At 50.2% G+C, this 17932-nt stretch overlaps 1 protein-coding gene and 1 long non-coding RNA gene across 11 annotated transcripts in view; one reads left to right on the top strand and one right to left on the bottom strand.

The window, feature by feature from the left end:
• Nucleotides 1–1897: 1897 nt before the first annotated feature.
• Egr2 (early growth response 2) lies at nt 1898–9617 on the bottom strand. Of its 10 annotated transcripts, XM_011243367.3 has the most exons (5): nt 9549–9617; nt 9265–9467; nt 8348–8453; nt 5697–5805; nt 1898–4341 (listed from the first exon to the last, which is right to left on the bottom strand). In XM_011243367.3, exons 3-5 carry the CDS (start codon nt 8444–8446, stop codon nt 3098–3100), a joined length of 1452 nt encoding a protein of 483 aa, XP_011241669.1. In that variant the 5' UTR covers nt 8447–8453; nt 9265–9467; nt 9549–9617; the 3' UTR covers nt 1898–3097. The 10 variants fall into 10 exon arrangements, with proteins under 10 accessions (XP_011241669.1, XP_030100730.1, NP_001360912.1 ...); XM_030244870.1 differs by having other exon boundaries at nt 9265–9594; NM_001373983.1 differs by lacking the exons at nt 9265–9467; nt 9549–9617 and adding an exon at nt 8556–8587.
• The window catches only part of Gm32255, a 39822-nt gene continuing 29795 nt past the window's right edge, over nt 7906–17932 (top strand). Inside the window, exon 1 of the long non-coding RNA XR_380523.3 lies at nt 7906–8832. This is a non-coding gene — a long non-coding RNA (predicted gene, 32255). The remainder of the gene's footprint in view (nt 8833–17932) is intronic.

Below are 17932 nucleotides of genomic sequence, written 5' to 3'. Positions count from 1 at the left end.
TCCACACACATGCTGAATTGTTCCAACAGTTGAAAACTTTTATGAAATGATTTGCCTTGGTCTCGTAAACAATTAGGATACGGATATTAAATATCCTGGCTTGAGGAAGTCATTTAGGTTTCATCAGCTGTTTGTTATACAAATGAAACCATCTCTGGCATGAATCTCTTAAGGAATCTCTCTGCACAAAACCTGAAACATTTGGGGGACGCAGGGGAGGGATTAAAAGAACCAAATTTACCATTCTGTGGTGATTTCTTAGGCAAAAATTTTAAATGTCAGGAGAATTGGCCTGAATGCTTTTAAACTGAGAAAGTTGGTTAAAGATATCGGGTATGTAAGTAACTGGGGACAGAAGCAGAAAGGGTAGCTCTGACCATTCAGGTGTACTGAATCTTATGGCTTGTTGGGGAGGTTTGCTACCACACCAGGATGGAACTGATCACATAACCGGTGTGCTTTAGCATGGAGACTTCTTTTTGTCTTGTTCTTTAAGTGATGTTTAGTCTTGCTTTTAAAATCCTGGCTTGGGTGATCTTGATTGAATGTGGTCCAAAATTAAAATTTTAAAGATAGCTAAAAACTACAAAATTTAGGTGTGTACTATCTTTAAATAATGAAAGTTTTGCAGGAGAAAGGTATTTAAAAGTTACCACGATGTGGTGTGGCTTTATAGTTGCCAGTATTGGATAAGTAACAATAATAGTTTTGGTAGTTGACAGCCCGAGTCCAGTGGGAAATTATAAGGAAACCATCCCACACTAAAGGTTTTGAAATTTCTATTTAGGAGTTCTGGAAAGAAGTTTCTATACCCATGAAAGGGGGTTAAAGGAAGGAGACTGGGGAGGGGCACTAGTGGCCTCCATAAATTGAATCTCTTATCCTTGTGCTGTTAAGGGCCAAAGATGTGACCACCACTGTAGAATGCAAGCCCTTGATTAGTAGCCATCAGCCTCAGGGACTTTACAGGGACCAGAAGCAAGGGAGGGGTTTTCTGTTGAGGCTGAGCAGTGTGGCTACACCCGCAGATTACATTGCATAAGGAGCAGTGGACATTATAAATATTGAGGTCCAGATTTTCAGAGTAAAGATGCCAACGCGCATAACACAAGTGGGTAGGTCAGATGGTTTTGAGTTTAAAAGAAAATGATAAAATGTTCCCAGTAAAAAAGAAACCTTAGAGTTTTATAATGTTTTGGGGGAGGCAGCTTACCTAGTAAGTTTAGATTGTCTTGGAGTTTTACAGCCTCGTGTCTACCTATCTTAAGCTATTTTGAGAATCATTTCTAGATCCACCAAGCTTGTGACAAATGATCCCTCCAAACATGGGCAACCATCTGAGACGCCAGGACTGGAGAGAAATGAGTCCTGGGGTAATTGCTGAAGCCGTTTCATTGGCATCAGCTGGCATCAGCGGTGTCCGAGCAGGTTTGATCTGAAGGAATGATAGCTCTTTGAAAAAGTTTCCTGTGGTTGTAAGATTAATCCTGGAACTCAGAAAGTCATTTCTAATTTGACCATGCTGCCACACTTTCCACAAAGCCACAACTCAGAGTTCCAGGCCGTGGTCAGAGTTCTGAAAGCAGCCCTGGGGGGTGTCATCTCTGAGTGGGCACTTGCTTGTAAGTATTTATTTTCCGGAGCCCACTCAGGAGCAGAGAGAAGCTATAGGCTGTTACAGGGGACAGAACAGTGAGTCAGAAGGCTTCCTCACTAACTCAGCGGGAAATCCCTGAAGCCTAGCTAGGTAGGGCTTGTTATCCACAGGCCAGCAAGGGAACATGGAGGGCTTGTGCTAACCCCTCACTAAAGCGGTGTTTGTTCCTAGTTCTCAGATGTCAATAACTATTTTAACTCCACCCAGTAAGTACTTCAGAAATGATCTCTGCAACCAGAATATTGTTGAAAAGTATTTATTTACACCATAGTCAATAAGCCATCCATTATCTGAACTCCAGTTAGTGGTTTTTTTATGTTAGAATAGATTGTTTCTCTCTCCACAACTATTAAGAGCTAATAACCAAACAAATCAGCGGCAGTGACATTGAAGCACATTCTCACCTGAAATTTGGCTACAAAGGTAACACTTTTAAGTCACAAAACAGAGCATACAAAAATATACTTTCTAAAAAAATTCCAAATATTAATAGGCAGAAATATACAGCCATACTTAAACCCAAGGAGTGATTTTTCTGTTCCCATAGTAAGGCATCCTGTACACATGCAGACCCTGTTAACACTGCCCACATCACACAAGGCACAGAGGACACTTGCAACACCACTCACTGCATGCATCCTATGTACGTCCCCCTTTAAATAAGTTAGTTAACCTTTGACTCATTTCAAGAGATCATAAATGCTTTACATTTTTTTCCCGAAGGTTCAGAACTCGGAGAGCAGTGCACATCAAAAATACACAAAATCTAAATGGATATACACTGAAAAAATAATCTTTGTTCCTCAACTACAACAAAAAAAGGAGCCAATATTGCTTTGTCCTGCCCGACATTGCACTTCCATTCTCTTGAGTTTCTAGGACATATTGCTTAAGGGTTGAGATGGCCAGAGAAACCTCCATTCACTGCTCTAGGGCCAGAGTGCAGCAGCCAGGATGAGGCTCTGCTCACTGTACAACTCCCCACCCCCACCCCCAAGTCAGTCCCAAGCCATTAAAGTGCCACATCAGTTTTGCTTTAATTTAGTCTTTTCCGCTGTCCTCGATCAAAGGAATCAGCAACTCCCAACCTATTGTAGAAAAAGTCTCAGAACAACTGGCATCCAGGGTCAACGGAAAGGGCTAGCAGACCATAGTCAGACATCTCTCAGTCAGGGTCAGAGCGCAGCCCTGTAGGCCAGGGGCCCTCACCCAGCCCTCTTTTTGCTCCCCCATTTCTTGGAGTGACAGTCAACTCCCTTCAAATGGCCTAAGTTTTCGGAAGGCCGTCCGTGAGAAGGTGGGACAGAGCTGGGCTCCATCAAGGTCCTTTGCCCAGATCACGGGATCATGGGGAGGAACAGGGAAGGGTGGTAGTGTTGGCAGCTCGGACAGAGGGCCTCTGGGGCCTGGAGAAACTGGTGTGTCAGCCAGAGCTTCATCTCACGGTGTCCTGGTTCGAGAGGTGCAGGAGGCCAGTGGTCCTCCAATGGCGCTGTTACCGCACAGGCTGCCCCCGGCCTGCGAGCCCCCAGGACCAGAGGCTGAAGACTGGGCAGATGGAGGTGCAGAGGGAGCACTGCTCTTCCGTTCCTTCTGCCGAAGGTGGATCTTGGTGTGGCGCTTCCTTTCGTCACTCCTGGCAAACTTGCGGCCACAATAGTCACAGGCAAAGGGCTTCTCCCCGGTGTGGGTTCGGATGTGAGTAGTAAGGTGGTCACTTCGGCTGAAGTTTCGCATGCAGATCCGACACTGGAAGGGCTTGTGGCCCGTGTGGATTCGGATGTGCCTGGTCAGCTCATCAGAGCGTGAGAACCTCCTATCACAACCTTCTGCTGGGCAGGGATAGGGCCTTTCGTGCACTGGCGTTTTGCTGGGCCTGTTAGGGTACTTTCGAGGTCGCAGGATGGGCCGCAATGGCAGGTGGTGCGGATTATAAGGGGTGGCAGTCACTGCTGCAGACCCACTGCCAGGCAGCCGAGGTCCCTCACCACCTCCACTTGCTCCTGGTCCCGTGACTCCAGCACCGGGACCCCCCAGAGTAAAATTACGGATGGTAGAGAGTGGCGTGAGTGGAGGGGGCACTCGCAGGGAGTCCAGAGGACAGGGAAACGGCTTTCGATCTGGGCCAGCAGCACCGTGTGGATCTCTCTGGCACGGAGATGGAAAAAATCCAGGATAGTCTGGGATCATAGGAATGAGACCTGGGTCCATAGCTGGCTTGGGGGATGGGTAGGAAGGAGGTGGCTGGTAGGCCAGAGAGGAGGTGGAAGTGGTGGATGGCGGCGATAAGAATGCTGAAGGATCCTGGTAGAGATCTCCTGTACAGCCCGAATAAGGAGGAGGAGGTGGTGGCGGAGAGTAGAGGTGGTCCAGTTCAGGCTGAGTCTGGGACATGGTACACACACCCAGGGGTCCCGTGGCCAGTGGGTTGGGGGAGGCGGAGGTGACGCTGGAGGAGGCTGTGGTTGAAGCTGGAGGGGTGACCCCTTGCAAGATGCCCGCACTCACAATATTGATGATACCTTCTGGATAGCAGCTGGCACCAGGGTACTGTGGGTCAATGGAGAATTTGCCCATGTAAGTGAAGGTCTGGTTTCTAGGTGCAGAGATGGGAGCGAAGCTACTCGGATACGGGAGATCCAGGGGTCTCTTCTCTCCAGTCATGTCAATGTTGATCATGCCATCTGGGGAGGGAAAAGTCAGGGAAGAGGTGGGACAATGAGAATACAGGCAAGAACTAATTCACATACACGCATGCTGACGCGCGGACACACACACACACACACACACACACACACACACACACACACACACACGGCAATCCCCATTTCATGATTCCAACACTACAGAGCAACAGGTGGGGAAACTGAGGCCTGGAGAGACAGTAAGAAGTTAGGCAGAGTCTGGAACTCAAAAACTGTATCTCCAAGAAGCAGGGCATGCCCCTTCCTGCTTCCATCTCCCGGCCATCTGTGACTCTAGTTCCCAATAAAAACACCCAATAGCAGCAACAATATCAAACAATTTCCCATCTGCCTCTGACTTCTCTCCCACTCCTTTGCCTTGTGGTCTTACCGCCGAGGCAACCATACAGACACCAATAAAAAGAGCCGACCAATCAATCCCAGGCGGTACAGAGAAGGTGCCAGCCGCGAGAGAGGGGAACCCCAGAATGGATAAGTGGGTGGGTGATGTTCTTGAAGCTAATTCCTGGTGCCACCTCCCCCTCCCTCTCCCGCTGCGCTTCAGCTGAAGACTGCCAGTGTGAACCCGGGCAGCGGAGGAAGGAGTCTAGGGTTCCCTTCCCTCCCAACATCCTCGGCCAAGCCGGACACCCGCGCATCCCTGTCTTAGCCTAAGACTAAGAGGCTGCGCTTCTAGGAAGGCGCGGGGGCTGAGGAAGACGACTTTACACAGCATCGCCAAGGAACCGGCGCACACCGGTGCCAGCGCGGGCCTCCCTAGGCATTCTCCTTGCCGCTTCTCGCTGTTACTTGCCCTGCTCCGCCGCCTCGGCTTGTTAACCCTGTTCACTTTGGGGCGATGCGCAAGTTGGGTGGTGCCTCCCAGCCACCCCAGAAGGACAACGCGCTCGGGAGATCCTCCGGGAGTGGGCTCTGCCCAGAGAGCGCTGCCCGCGCGCTCCCTAAGCGCTCCCCTGACACTGAGCTCTCCAGACGCGCAGCTCTAACCCGACTGATGAACTTTCCCATCTCTTTGACCCTAGCCCAGTAGCGCAGAGTCCGGCTGATGGACCTGCTTCAAGGACCAGGAGATGATGCTTCAACCCTGCGCCTAGCCAAAGCTGGGCGCGCCCGGAGCTACAGGCATGCGGGTGGCTTTTGGTGACCAGGTGCATCTGCTGGCGCGCACGGCCAGGCAGCCCTAGTCTATCTTTTTCCGCTCCCCCTGCGCCTACTTCCAGTCTTCAGAGCCAGTGTGGTCAGCGCCGTCCACCTCAAGTCCCCATTCTCCCCTCCAAGCCCCCCCACACCCACCGCTCCCCACCCACAAGCTCCGAAGAAGACACGCGGCTTACCTCCCGCCACTCCGTTCATCTGGTCAAAGGGGCCTCCCAGTTCACCATTGGGGAAGATGGTCACCGACGAGGCGGCGAGGTCTTCCACCGGGTAGAGGCTGTCAGGCAGCTGGTGCATAAAACCACTGAGAGTTACTGGGATTTTGTCTACGGCCTTGGCGGTCATCATTTGCTCCTCGCACAACCTGGAGACCCAACTCCCTCGCTACCTGGAGCGCCAGAGAAGCCGTTTTTTTTGGAGAGGGGTTGAACTGAGCCTAGGATGGTATCTCCTTTTGCCCTCCACACTTAGAAAAGACCACCACAACACATCCACACACACCAAAAAAAAGAAAAAAATTAACAGAAATAAAACTAGCAACCAAGTTGTTGGCTTCTTAAAGAAAAAAAAAAGTCTATCCGTCACTGACTCTCTCCTGCCTGTGATCCGGCTGTTGGGGAGCCAGGAGTTGCTGGTGTAGTGTTATTATAACAGTCAGTGTGTCCCCTCGCCCAGCTATTAATCAATCGCTGCTCTCTCAGACGGAAAGTGTTAGGCTCGGAGTATTTATGGGCAGGTCTTCAATACCCGTGACGTCGCTGCCCATATATGGACTGAGGAACAGGGCTGGGCCTGGCAGCTTTTGCCGTCACATGGCCAATTTGCATACGGGCTTGGCTGCGCGGGCTCCGCTGAGCTCGCCAGGAACGATTTGCAGCCGGTGGACAACCACCCGGGTCTGGGGCTCTCGGCCCCTGCCTGCAGCGGGGACTCCGGACTGCAGAGTTCAGCGGGAAGAAGGCGCGAGCACCGACCCTAGCGCGGCCGCCGTGAGTTCACCCACGGCGGCCGCGCTGGTAGCTCTGTCTCTTGGGGCGGGGAGGAATTCCGGTTCTCCGAGACTTTCCAAAAAAGGAGAAGATCCGGTAGTGGCGGCTCCGCCTCCCCGGCCCTTGTTTGGGAGCCATTCCGGAAAATTAAACTTCGGAAAGAAAACCGAGCGCTGCCGAGACACTACAGTCAAACCCCTCCTTCACTTTCTTGGCAGCTCAAAACCGCAAGCAAAAGAAAAAAAGAGAGAGAGAGACAGAGAAAAAAAGAGAGAGAGAAAAAAATTACCCGCACTCACGGAAGCTGACTGCCTTTTTCTGAATTACACGGTGGAAAGTAGTGTCTGGTGATAAGAGTAAATGCGGTCTTGCTTTTTTGGAAAGTCTGTGCTATTTATACAGGAGTGAAAACGGAACAGGTCTGGGCTGTTTGTTTGTTTAAGTATTTTTAGGTAACTTGAGGGTAGGGGTTAGGGTAGAGAATGGAGCAGAAGGGCTGCGGGAGCTTCGGGGAGAAAGATCCTCGGCCGGAGGCGCCCCCTCCCTCTGCCCGCGCTCTCCCCGCCCCCTCCCCTCCAGCTGCTGCTCAGAGCGGGCGCCCTTCCCGGCGTGTCTGGGCGGTCCGCTGCGTGGGGGCGACCAGATGGAGGCTTGGACACTCACCCTGCCCGATGCGCATACACACACACACACACACACACACACACACACACACACACCACGCTCGCTCCACTTCCGCTACACACTCTCCCTCCTCCGCTGCCCTCTTACAAACCCACTCAACACACCTTACGCTACACACTACACACCTCCTCCCTCTTGACAGCGCGCGTGTGTGCGCCTGCCTGCCTGGCGACAGTCAGGATATCCTAGGAAGACACTGCCTTCATCTTCACAACTCACCAACCCCCCGCACCCCCCCCACGGGGAGGGGTGCATCCTACCACCCGCGCCTAAGGTCTACCCCAGGAATAGCCCCCCCCCCACGCCCTTGCTTAGAGCTTCCTCTGCGCTGAGTGACAACAAATGGCACAGTTTCTGGTAGCCATGGCCCCCACACGTGTTTTCCCCGGCAAATAAATAAGTCAATAAATAAACAAGCCCTTCCAGGAGAAAGCTTCCTGCTAAATGACCAAAAACTTTTAAGAGAGCTAAAACTGCTGGCCCTCCGGACACTCGGTTCCCACCTTCCCCACGCGCCCAGCCCTCTTCCGATGCGCTCTGGCTACTGCAGGGTACCCAAGCCCGAGGCTCCGGGATCTACGTAGCCTGGGATAGCAGACGCAAGCTGGGAAACTGCCCTGCCCTTCTCAGCTTCAAAGTCCCGCAGAAAAGGGATTCAGACCGGGCTAGGCTGTTCTCTTTCTTGACCCACGCTACCCGGAGCAGCGAGGATCCCCAGCGGGCAGGAGCCACGGCGCCACGCCGTGGAGGGAGCGCGGCGCTGCAGGCGCTCTCCCGCCCATCACCTGCGATGCCCGCGGCCGCAGCGCGCCGGCTCCTGCCCTATTGGAGTACGGTGGTCAGGGGAGCCCCAGTGCCACCAGGAGCCGGCTTGTCGCCGCTCTCTGAGCAGCGCTGTTCTCCTCGTGCCAACCGTGAAAGTTGTTCTCCCGGGAATGGTCCTCGCCATTACTTCAAACGCCCAAAAGCATTATCTGGGAAAGTTTCTCGATCGTGCTCTGCGCGCGATCTCCTTTCCAATTGGGGATCAAATTCAAAGGGGACAGGAGAGAACGCTCAGCGAAACCTCTGTGGGTATCCCACCCTCTTAAAAACCCTGCAAAGCCCTGTTTCGAAGGGAGAGGGGGGAGAAAAGGAAGAAATAGTGGTGCTCTTACCACGTGCGCCAGCCCGCTCCGCCTGCGCTCCGGCCAGTCCCGCGGCCCCCGCGCTGACCACAGGCAAGACGACGCCTCGGTGGGGAGCCCGACTCTCATCTCCAGCCTGGGTAGGGAAGAAATGGGGGGTCGGGTTATGCAAATAGAGGTCCCGGCGGTGGGACTCAGGTTACGGGTCCCCCACCAGCCCCAGAGGTGAAGCACCCACCCGCGCGGGAGGCGCGGGCCCTGGCGACTGCTGGCGCTTCGCTGCCGTCGGTGCACGTGGGCGGGAGGATTGCAGCAGCCGCCCCTCTCCCCCGCGCTGTCGCCAACCCCGCAGGCTGCCGCCTCGCGCCGCCCCGAGGGGGAGCTCCCGGGCGGCGGAGAGAATGGGGAGCAGGGAAGCCAGCCCAGGGCAAGACGCCCGATGATGGTAGAACTGACTGGAGCGCGGGAAGCTGGCGGATTGCCGCTACCAACCTTCGCAGAGGAGGACAGTGGGGGTAAGAGAAGTGGTTCCATACCATCAAGGAGTCTAGAAAGGGGGAGAGGGGTGGGGGGGAACCCTGTGGAAGCTGAGCCTTCCAAGAACTCTCTCACCTACCCTTAAGAGCTTCGCTGGACCCAGCTATGGCTAAACATGGGGGAGGGGAGGCAGGTGCTAATAGAGGCTAGCTGCCCCGAGGCAGGCCAGGCTCTGAAGGATGCCCGGGGCCAGTCCCTCTCTCAGCCTTTCCAGAACATCGGAGGAGAACCAGTCTTTGATAGCCTTACTTACCCCCCCATACCCCACTTTCTTCCTCCCCCCTTTAAAAAAAAAGTACAAACCTTTAAATGTAGTCAGCGTAGATAATGGAACAAAATCAAGAGCACATATTTCAAGCCAGCCCCAGCGAGCTTAGACAGATAAGTTCAGGAAAGCTAAAAGAACTTGCCTAAAGTCTCGCAGCTGGTGATTGGTGGTCCAGTTCAAATCTGCTGCCCGGTCTTCAGGATCCAAGTCCCTTGCCCTGGTCACTATGCGGGGTGCTCAGAAAGCCTGGCTCACCCCATTAGGGAAGAACACGCCGACTTCATCAATTTCATCTTGCTTTGGCATTTCAGAGGAAAGTGAAGCTGAGGTGGTAGTAGAGGGTGGCTACAAGGCAAGAGAGAGGGGGCTGTTACAGACAGACCCCTTCAGGGAGAGGGAGAATTCCAATGTAGCGACTCTGCAGACCTGTTCCAGGGAAGGAATGACCAAGCATATTAATGCTGCTGTCTTAAGAGAACCCAACCCCATGGTATCCTTCCTGGAGGCAAGGAGGGGTAAGAGGAAGGCAGGGGGTGTGATTCTGTTCTACGGAGAGGAAGAACCCTGAGATGTGGGAGTGGAATACCAAGGTGAGACCAGGATTCCCTACTTTGGAGCATTTGAACTGTTAGTGTTTAGATAAAAATGCAACAAACAAATGACGAGAGAGAGAGAGAGAGAGAGAGAGAGAGAGAGAGAGAGAGAGAGAGAGAGTTGTCACTACATGTGAATAAGACACTCCAAAAGATATCAAGTCAGGAACAATTTGCTGCCAGACTCATTTGCTTTTTCCAGAGGAGGTCAAAAAAAACCCAGGAGATTCCTTTGATGCAGGCTGCCTGGGATGAGGGTAAAGTAGCACTGTGGGCAGTTGGGAGATGGCTAGAAGGTCCTAAGGAATGCCTTGTCAGGGTGGTTTTGGACTTTCTTTCGGTCGGTCTCGTAGCTGTTCTACAAAGTGTGTTAACAGGATGATGGTTACTCAAGAGACACGTCAAATGATTTACCACATGCATTTTGATGTGCCAAGAAACGTGTTTGGATATCTTCACATGTGATGTCATTTTCCTCCCACCTGCGACTGCTGGTGGAGAATGGGAGATGCAGCCAAGGTTAGCATCCCCCTTAACCATAGACGCAAGCAAGGACCAGATCTGCAATTCTGATGGCACAAAGCACGTGGCCTTTAAAAACCAGACAAATGCTAACTGACAAATAGCTCCCCACACCTAGTATCTCAGGACAAACTTGAGGACCTATGGGTTTTAGCTGAGCTCATGCTATGCCTGACAGAGCTGTGGAGCCAAAGTTAATGACATCCCAGTGGCATAGATAATATGGACAAGACCCTTAGGACCATATTTCAGAGATGTATCAGTACTGGTTCAAGCAGTGGATGGGCAGAGTCTTAAAACTATTTCTTGATGATCAACCGTGATTCCAGCATGTGCTACACTCTGAGGGATATGATGGTACCTAGACCCAGGTCCAGCTCCGAATCCCACCGAGTTTGTCCAGCACATCACTCAAAGGCACCATCACGGTGGCTGTGTTTGCTCCCAACAAAACAAAATATCCAGCTGAGGACCTCACCTGTCACAGATCTGAAGGACATGCAAGGATTGGGGGTGGGGGGGTATGATCTCTGGAAAGAAGGTTTCGGGGAGAATGTAGGTATAGGACGGGCCTTGGGGCAGGAGAAAGCAAGGTACATTTGTGAAGAGAAAGTCCAGTGTGGGTAGAGATTTCCAGATCATCTTCCATGCCTGGCATTGGGGCCAAGGAGAGCAAATACAGGCAACGGTCTTGTGAGCATCCTAAAAGGCTTCAATCCTGGAATGAAGTACATTCCTCGGCGGTCAATAAGAAAACGAGAGTGTGAGCTTTGTCCCGTATAAAATGAAAGCATGCGTCAGGGCAGCAGAGAGACATCCTGTCAAACGTACAGATCACTTTACTAAACCTGGCTTTTGAAAACCAGATGAGCAGGCAAATGGCTGTTAACTATTTGCACGATTACTTCAACCCAGGCCCAATTCAACAGATGTTAAGTCTGGTGATAAGAGCTTAAAACCAACGCCTCCTTTCCAAATTTGCTTTGAGCTTCTGTATTGAGTGTATTATGTATGATCACATGAGAAATGAAGGTCATTACAACTGGGAAACCCACCCATGTCTATTTTACTAGCCTGTTTATATTGCCAGGTTGTGGGAAATAATTCTTTTTTCTCTTCCGACTAATGTCGAATTCGCGAAACTTTTGGTTTCATGTTCACAAAAGGGTCAGGCAGGGCATCTCTGCCAAAGCAATTGTCTCATAACATCTAAGTACAGACATTTGGGGTTTCATCTCAATAATCTCACCAAGGTGGTCACCATTTGTTAGGGTTAAGACGGTGGGTTCTGGTTTTCCATTCAAATCCCAACGTTGCCACTCCTGGCTGTGTGTACCTTCACCACATTTCATAGCTGCTCTGCCCTGGTTCCTTCATCTGGAAAGTGAATGGAATGACCATCAAGTTATTGTGATGATTAAATACAGTAATGGGAAGCTGCCAGCACACTATTGCTGCATATTAAATATGCAATAATTGTTACTTATTAAATGACTTTCATTGCTTAATGCTATGCACCAGACACAACTTTATCATTCTAGCTTCATCACTGTGTCCCTCATAACCAACCTGAAAGAACACGGCTAATCTCTTCTGTTTCATATATGTGGGGGCGAAGCCTTAGGGAGGGGACATGACATGCCCAAGTCTCTGCAGCAAGATGCAGACCCAGAATATGGACTTTGTTGCATTGGCCTCAGAGCTGTGTGTTTTGAGCTCATGCGATGCACAGCTCACATCAAATAAAAGCAGAACAGCTTTTCTTCAGATATGGAGGAAGGGAGGATTCATGGTATTTCTCTCCAAGTTCTGAGTTTCTGCTTCCAAGAATAATGAATTCACCATTACTGAGAAGGAAGGTTGGGGGGAAGAACGGGAACCCTCGAGGTAGAAGTTTTTGTAATACACTTTAAAACAGATTTTATCCTTTGAAAAACAAGGTCTAAGCTCAGAAAGCCAAGTTACACGTTTAAAGTAACCTAATTAAGATACAAGTTCCACCCTCCCCTGTCCCCCACCCCCAGAAGGATCAAAATACCGAATGACTGCTTTTTCAAGGAAAAGGTTGGGACTATCAAAGTGATTGGAAATTTAGGAGACAGATGGTACACACCTGTAAGGTCCACATTTAGAAAGCTGAGGCAGGAAGATGCCCAGTTTCATGCCTGAGATGTAGAGCAAATTTAAGCCCACCATAGGGCATTTTTGCCTCAGTATGCCCTAGGAACAAAACTTGTCTTGTGTGATCTGTCCACATTTTCTGTTACTAGCATTTTCTTAAACTATGCCCATCACCTGAGTTCAGAAGTGTGATTGCTCTCCGTGTTCCAGCCAGTAGAGTTCTGGATGGGAACACAGTGTCTTCCAGGCAGTGAGAGAACCTCAGAGATAACTCCTCATTAGTTCTGCTGGCCTTCCTGCATGCTATGTCAAACAGTTTCCCTTAGAGATACCACACTGCCGAGCAAGGACCTCCAGGAGCCTCATCTAAAGAGAATGTAGATACCCCTCCACCCCCCGCATGCAGCAAAGGCTACTCTTTCTCTGAAGTACCACCCTCTGCAGTCAGTGTAGAGACCACTGAATGCCATGTCCACCAGCAGAGAACAGCTAAGGACAAATCTGCCTGAAGCCCTAGCTAGGCCGTTTCTTTCTTTCTGGTTCTTCTTCCCACCTGCTACAGGCAAGGAACCGGGAAGAACGCAAAGGACAGAGGGCAAAGAATCCGGAAACATCTTCCCAATTCCTTCTGTCATTTGGTAATGGTATTATTTAGAGTTGATGGTTGCTTCAGGGAGAGGCCATGTGTGCTTTCTGCCATCGCACCACCCTAGTCTTCCATGGGAGACAGGCTCTTCACTCCCATATCTATTGATGGTTCTTAATCATGTACCACAAAGGTAAGGAGGCGTGACATTCCCTCAAGCCTGCCATAACACTGAATAACAGCCCATGTGGCCACTGGCTTAGGAAAGAGTTTAAGCCTTCGAGGTTTTGAATGGGAACAATATCAGGGACACAGAGACATGGTGTGGAAAGGCAGTGTAAAACCCTGGCCCTCGGTGCAAAACTGGATAAAGGGGAAACAGGTTAGAAACTGCACCTGTTGGCTACCTGTCCAAAACAAGAATGTAATAATAATAACAACACAACAATAATAATGGCTTGTATGTATGGAGCACCAAAATGGCTGGCGGTGCCTGATTCCTTTTGTTCTGCTCATTTTATGAAGTAGGTACCGTTAATCTTGTTACTTTAAAGGTGCAGAAACCAAGTCGCCAAAGCTCGACGCCCTGTTTTAATTCAGTGGAAGTCATTGAGCTATGAACCCAGGCACTCGAACTCCAGGCTTACCAAGATCTAACCTACCTAGCCTGTGTACTGAGATGTGGCACCTCTCTTCTCAGAGGCTCTGTTTTCCCATCTTTAAGATGGAGACTGATGTGTCTGACTCTACTGACCATGGCTCGGGCATTGTGGGAGAGCTCTAGTTGCTGTCTCTCTGAGTGGTTGCTAGGCTGCAAGAGGTGAATGTAGATTAGGGCAGGGAAGGAGACCCAGTTGAGGCTAGAAGAGAGGCAGCGCATCTTTGGATTGGACCTGATTGCTTCCTGTCAAATCCCAAAGCTCCTTCCAAATGGTCTCTCTTCCTCCTCCTCACATTAGGGGGTGGTCCACATCTGAGTACTCCTTTTCATAGCGTGGAAGGGGGGGTTCCCTGGAGAATTGGGGCCTTTGGGATCAGTCCCAATCTCTCTTGCTTCTCTTGATGATGCAAACAGGCTAGACACACAGTCACACTCCTAGCAACTGACAAAAATGTGTAATTTCTGCTCTTCGGGTTCACCACCAGGCTTATTCCTGAGTCACCGAACAGTTTCAGTCAATGGTCTTGTAAGCACACAGGCAGTGTTTACCCCAGGGACCTGGTGAGGTCCAGCCCAGAGTTTGCTTTTTATAAACAGGTTTTTTTTTCCCCAGGCAACAGCCATGGGAGCTTTGAAAGGAAGAAAATATTTTTTTTTTTTTTTGCAATTTAGATCTCTTTCTCTGATTGCATCTCATGAAGGAACGCTGAAGACATGCCGCACGTGGTTGATTTGGCCCCACATCTGTTAGCTCAGAAACACTAGAGATGAGTAAGGCCTTGACAGAGGACTGTGCCCTATTACACAGGTGTTCCATCACCCTGTGTTTGCAGATAATGACAAATTCACCTCTCCACTGGAAGCTCTGTGTGTGGATGTGTGTGTGTGTGCGCGCGCGCACGGACATGCGTGTGCACTCAAGAGACAGCATGTATATGTATGCCATATGTGTGTCATGTGTGCCGGTGTACGTGCATGAGTTTGAGTGTGTGTGTGTGTGTGTGTGTGTGTGTGTGTGTTTGCACATGTGTGTGAATGTATGTGGTGTGAGTGTGTGTGTGTGTGTGTATGTTTGAGCATGTGTGTATGTGCACGCACACATGTGTATGTGTGTGTATGTGTTTGAGTGTGTGTGTGTGTGTGTGTGTGTGTGCGCATGCACATATGGGCTTAGGACAAAGCTTCACAACAATATTTAAGCCTTAGTCCATTTGACTCACTCTCTCGAGTCCGTGGGAAGGGGCTGAGGATAAGCAGACAGGTGAGCCAGAGCCTGTGAGTGAGGGACACAGGCTCGCAACACTTCCCAACAGCCAGGTGAACTCACTGAGTCCCTTAATCTCTTCATTTATCAAACGCCTTCTGTCTTCAGATCACATAACAGGCTCAGTGCTGGCAAGTGTCCGTGAACAAGACTCTCTGGAAGTTCTTGTGGGTTTGTTTTAGGAACCAAAAAAGGGAAGACTGGAGTTTGTAGCGTCGTCCCCTTGGCTTCAGCCAGAATCCTATTTCAACCACCCACACTCGGCTAGGTCTCTCTCCTAAGGCCATCAGAGGAAGAATACCAGACTTGCTTTGATAACTCATTCCGGTGTCTACTCTCACACGGCATTCCTCAGCGATAGACTACACCTCCTTTTCATTATGAATTTTATTTTGTTTTCTCCTTGGGAGACTTGAAAGGGCTTAGTCACAGCCTTGCAAGAACCAGTCACAGAGTGGACTATTGCCCTTGGCCCTTCTGATCCCTGTAGACAAAAATCCCAGTTCTCAAGAGTCAGTCTTGGGATTCGGGCCTTTGGGTCCATTTCCTATCTAAAGCAGTGTCACCGTGAACTTCCCAATTGCCTATGCTTCCCCTCCATTGGAAAGGCTAATTAGTATGTTTTTAGATGTTCCTCAAACTTTTCCAACTCCCATTCTCCAACATGACTGCTTTTCAGATGTACAGTATAACCTCTTGATACTGACAAGCCTTGTTCACCTTCCCTCTGCCCAGAGAAGCCAAATGAATCCCAGAGAGCTCAGGTGACTTACCTAGGGCTATACACCATGCCTCCCGATGCCGCTGAGCCTGAGTTTCAGTCTGAGAAATGGGTGTCCACGTACTGGTTGGGAACTGGTTGGGAAGGCTTAGGCATGCGAAGGCTTGTGCAATTTCTGAGAACTGGGATGGCAAATGGCCAGTTATCATTAAGGTCATCTGTTTGCATCTCCACAGCTGTGACTGACCCCGTTCGTACCCTCGTGTCCTGTTGCATACAGTGGTTAAGGACTAGTGCCCTAATGGTGATGAGCTGCCACCAGGCAGACAGATCTTCACCTCGTAGGTCCTGGGAGGCAATTCTGGGTGCCATTCCTCTTCCGTTCCATCCTCTGAGTCCTCACTTGTCCCAATTTTACGAGGCTGGCACTGACTCAGTGATTGCCACCCTGTCGGTTATCAGTCTGTGGTGAAATCACACCTAAGAGATTGACATCTGTGTGGGGTGGCTTAAGTGTGCCTGAGTCTCAACTGGGGTGACCAGCCTGACCAGGGAGATGGGACAAGCTTAACAGACAGCCTTAATGGTTTTGCTTTCTCCACACCCAGTTTACCCTGTGCAATGGTGTGCTCAGAGAAGGCCACAGTATCTATGGTTTGCATTTCTCGCCACGACTGGCCCCACACTATCTCGTTTGTGTTCGGAGTAACCCACCAATCCACAAGGCTGCTCCAGAGGGCTAATCTTCCGTGGGTCACCATCCTGCCCCAACCCTGAAGTGTCCCGGGGCCCTTCCTGTCTCAGAACCTATATACTGGCTGTTCCTTCTGCCTAGAGCGGTGTCCCTGGCCCTATAGGTAGTGACTCTCTTTGCGGGTCGACGACCCTTTCACAGGGGTGGCCTAAGACAGTCAGAAAACACTAATACTTACATTATAATTCATAACAGTAGCCAAGTTACAGCTAAGAGGCAGCAGTGAAGATAATCTTATGGTTGCAGGCAGGGTAACCACAACACGATGAACTATACTAAAAGGGAAGGTTGAGAGCCACTGTCTTAGAGTATACCTTTTGGTCACCCTGTGCCCTGGTCCTGTTCTGGTGTGTGAGTCTTTTCTTCTCACCCCTCCCTAACCATCCCAGTCACCATGCCCACCATCAGGCTCCGTGTCCTCACTGAGGAGGTCATACTTAGTGACCCTCAGCCCCATGAGGTAAAGACCTCCCTTGTCCTGGCCATTCATTGGGTCCCCATTGCTGGCAGGGAACAAGTTGAAGGAATGGATGAGGGAGCAATGATCAACCAGGTTTGGGATATACAGCCTCATCTTGGTACCTTTGGCTCTCTCAGTCCCAGGATCCTCGTGTGTGTTACAAGGTACCAACCAGTCTATGCAACGTCACTGGCCCTGCACATCACTGGCAGTCTCTTCTTATCTGGCCCTGAATCTGTGAGGAATTCAAGGGCTGTGGTCTCAACCATCACCCACACTTGGTGGCCCAAGGGAGGCATCACCCCAGGAGATGAAGGCCCGTGGAAGAGGCTTCTCTCAGGCCAGGCTTTCTCCCAGGAAGAGATTGGATGGGCCTGGGAGGAATTTGGTTCCTTGAAATCATTTTGATTTAACTCCTATTTGTTGGCTCACTCACGCCAAGGCATTTGCACACAAAGAAGGCAAACCCACGTGCAGATATAAATAGGGCGATGCTCAGGAGGAAAATGAGAACTGACTGTAGCCATGTGCACTGCTTTTCACTTGGATAAAGGAAGGTGGAGTGTCCTTTCTCAGTCTCCAGGCCACGCCCCCCTGGGAGGAGTCCCAGAACACCTCCAAAGGGTGTTCTGCTTCAGCTAACACAGAGAACAGCAGAATGGAAACGGTTAATAAGAGTTGAAGGAGTTGTTTTGTTCCCAGCTAATTAGGGTTCAGAACCGTAAAGCAACATGCATTATTTCATGGATGGCGGTTAGGGCTACATGTTGTTTTTGAATGAATACCGCTAAATTTCAGTTAAGTAAACACCGTTATTATCAACCTTCGGCTTTGAATATGCTAATGGCACTCCTGTAGGTCCACTTTAATTTCAGCGATGTATTTTAATTTGCGCTATAGAAAGGAAACTATAATTTATATAATTTTTAGAAAATCAAGAATAGGCTGACTTAATTACAGCCTGGTTATTTAAAAATGCATGCACACATACAAACCAACACACGGTGTAAAAGGAAAAAAACAGGCTTGCACAGATGTAAGTCAAGCGTTTTATCACTAGGGTCCAAAAGTATCTAAAATGTCAGGGCTCTCTGGTCACTAACACAGTGCTGTCATCTGTTAGGCCCA

Source organism: Mus musculus, chromosome 10, assembly GCF_000001635.26.
Source record: "Mus musculus strain C57BL/6J chromosome 10, GRCm38.p6 C57BL/6J".
NCBI classification, from domain to species: Eukaryota; Metazoa; Chordata; class Mammalia; order Rodentia; family Muridae; genus Mus; species Mus musculus.
The sequence above is the reverse complement of the archived record's forward strand: the minus strand, read 5'-3'. Positions and strand labels throughout refer to the sequence as shown.

Bases quoted from the DNA above. Each gene is read 5' to 3' on its own strand.
- Egr2 (XM_011243367.3), bottom strand. From the start codon at position 8,446: ATGAGAGTCGGGCTCCCCACCGAGGCGTCGTCTTGCCTGTGGTCAGCG. The intron at 5,806-8,347 runs GTAAGAGCACCA...TTTATGCACCAG, and splicing joins GGAGCGGGCTGGCGCACGTG to CTGCCTGACAGCCTCTACCC. The intron at 4,342-5,696 runs GTAAGCCGCGTG...TTCCCTCCCCAG, and splicing joins GATGAACGGAGTGGCGGGAG to ATGGCATGATCAACATTGAC.